This window comes from Drosophila sulfurigaster, chromosome 2L (assembly GCF_023558435.1).
Source record: "Drosophila sulfurigaster albostrigata strain 15112-1811.04 chromosome 2L, ASM2355843v2, whole genome shotgun sequence".
Lineage (NCBI taxonomy): Eukaryota > Metazoa > Arthropoda > Insecta > Diptera > Drosophilidae > Drosophila > Drosophila sulfurigaster.
In genome coordinates, this window is record NC_084881.1 from 2,701,637 (window position 1) to 2,704,492 (window position 2,856).

The 2,856-nt window shown below is 39.9% G+C and overlaps 1 protein-coding gene across 1 annotated transcript; it reads left to right on the forward strand.

Moving 5' to 3' along the window:
• The first annotated feature begins 2,255 nt into the window (after positions 1-2,255).
• On the forward strand, positions 2,256-2,597 carry LOC133837066 (uncharacterized). The gene has a single exon (XM_062267722.1). The coding sequence runs from the start codon at positions 2,256-2,258 to the stop codon at positions 2,595-2,597; it is 342 nt and encodes a 113-aa protein (XP_062123706.1).
• Positions 2,598-2,856: the final 259 nt, after the last annotated feature.

A 2,856-nucleotide genomic window follows, 5' to 3' on the forward strand; every position in this document is an offset into this window, starting at 1 on the left:
TTCATACAGATGCCAGTGCCATTGGTTTGGCAGGAGTATTGCTACAACATGAAGAGAACCAGTTAAAGCCAATTGCCTATTTTAGCCGAGCTACTTCCAAACCGGAGAAGAACTTCCACAGTTACGAGCTTTAAGCTTTAGCTGTTGTGGAATCGTTGGAGCGATTTAAATACTACGTGTATGGTAAAAAGCTGAAAGTTGTTACAGATTGTAATGCACTGAAAACGTCAATGGAGAAACGAGAGCTTATACCCCGGATTGCTAGATGGTGGTTGCGCATTCAAGAATTTGACATAGACATTGTCCATCGCGCTGGAACACAGATGAGTCATGTGGATGCACTAAGTCGAGCACCATTCGAAGATCATCATGAGATGGATACAGCATGCTTAAAGATCTCAAAAGCCATAATTGACGAAGCTGATTGGTTATTTTCTATACAATTGCAGGACGAGAAAATCAGAAAATTGTTGCTGATATGAAATCAGAGAAAAAATCGGAGACCGACGAATATCTTATAGAACATGACCGCCTCTTCCGAAAGTACAAAGATAAGTTGTTGTGGGTTGTGCCAAAGCCGTTAAGATTTCATACACGAATGTCATGATAAGGCCGGACATATGAGCACAGACAAGACGATGGCTCGAATTCTGAATTTGTTTTGGTTCCCTCGAATGCGTAATTTTGTTAAGAGCTATATAAAAGCATGCGTAGGCTGCGCACTTTACAAAATACCAGGTGGAAGACAGGAAGGTCAGTACCACTATAATCCCATCAATCCGATTCCCTTTTCCACCATACACATGGATCACCTAGGACCTTTTCCTAAAAGTTCTAAACGAAATGAGCATATTCTTGTAATCGTCGATGCCTTCATAAAATTCACCATAGTACGAGCGGTGAAGAGTACCGCAACTAAACACGTTCTGGATATCCTGCAAGATGTAACAAGCTATTTGGGAATGCCAGAGCGAATCGTAACAGATCGTGGAACAGCCTTTACATCGAAAGATTTTGAAAAGTACTGCAAGTCAAACAACGTAAAGCACATACTTAATGCTGTTAGGACACCACGAGCCAATGGTCATGCAGAGCGAGCGAACCGAATTATATTGTCTATGTTATTGCCTTCTAATGAAAATGAGAAGCGATGGGATGAGAACATGCGAACAATTCAGTGGAGCATTAATACTATGGTAAATAGTACAACTAAGTGTTCCCCATTTCAGCTCCTTTATGGTTATGAGCCTCGAGATATTCTCAAAAATACATTGACGAACGTAATCCAAGGTCATGACCAAACGATGTTATCAGATGCAGAGTTAAGCAAACTAAGAAGAGATGCTGCGACTACAGTCAACGATCATCGAGCTGCTGCGAAGAAACGTTACGATGCCACACATTCCACACCAACAGATGATCTTATTTTGGTGGAGAATGAGCCGTTTAGCACGGGTACCTCCCGCAAATTGGAGACTCGATATAAAGGTCCTTTTATTATCACCAAAGTGCTACCAAATGACAGATATCTAGTCGAAGATCTGCCACATGCTCAACGAAAGCAGAAACATTACAAATCTGTCTATTCGTCCGACAAGATGAAGCGCTGGTGCGAGTTGCCACCGGATGAGCCAGATGACGATGAGGATTTGGAGTATGAACCACCCCCCGAATCTTGCGAGGACGCGTCGATGTGTCAGGAGAGGCCGACTGTGAACAACGGACAAATTAGCCAGTGTTCATAAGCCCTGATTTATCGGTATCGATACTGCATGCAGTATTGGTATCGCGATATTAGCTAAAGTACTTAAGTATCGATAATCAATACGAGTAGTTGTAAGCACGCACTTGAGCAAGAAGCAAGTTACCGGAAAATATTATAATTTTAAAATGTTAAAACACATCAACTCAATTATCCAAATAAACCTACAAATACACTCGAAGGCCTATTAATTCCTCTTAAACCCCCTCTCACAATTGTTACATTTCAACTGGATGTCCAAAAAAAATGTAAGAGAGAGGAATAATACTCTTAGATAATTGGTCTCAATGTTTCATCTCTTAAATGTTCAGTTCTATAAAAGAATTAAGACAGCTTCAGTTATTTTCATTGCATACCATTTACTGTTTATTATTGAAACCTCTTTAAAGTCGAAGCACTTCCAAGTATCCATCTGTCTGGCTGTCTTAGGATATATATATATATTAGGTTATATATATCTGTATCATCTTGGGCGCAGAAGTGTTGGCTAACTATGAACAGACATTTGTGTGTCTGCTGCTGCCTACTGGGCGGCAGTGGAGCACTCCAAGTTTGTTTCTGCGAGAAGCCCGACTTTATAACCAAGTGCGAGGATACGGATCTACATCTGTTCAATAACAATGCGGATGGAAATGTTGGTGCCTGGGCTGCCAGCGTTTTGGCACCGTTGGACTGGGGACGCCACTGGCAGGTGTATCCCATACCAGATGTGATGTTGACAGTGCGCTGGGTAGCCTACTCGCATGTCTTGCATATGTGCGGACAATGCGATGGAATGTATTCAAGACATTATATTTACGTTACGCTGCGACCACTCACAACAACCAAGAACTAAAAAGAAATAATTAAGATAAGTATTAATATTATATTAACAAAGAAATTAACAATACTTCAAATAACAAATTTCTAAATCAATCAAATAATAATAAACTAACAATTTAACATTCTCGTCTACAGGATTTTCACATAGAAAAATTGGCTAACATACATATCCCTTTCCAATTTCACCTTCATTAGATCCATGCACATTTGTTTTGTTATTGTATTTATATTATTATACGTACATGGATTAACAGTCAATTTATTAGCTTATG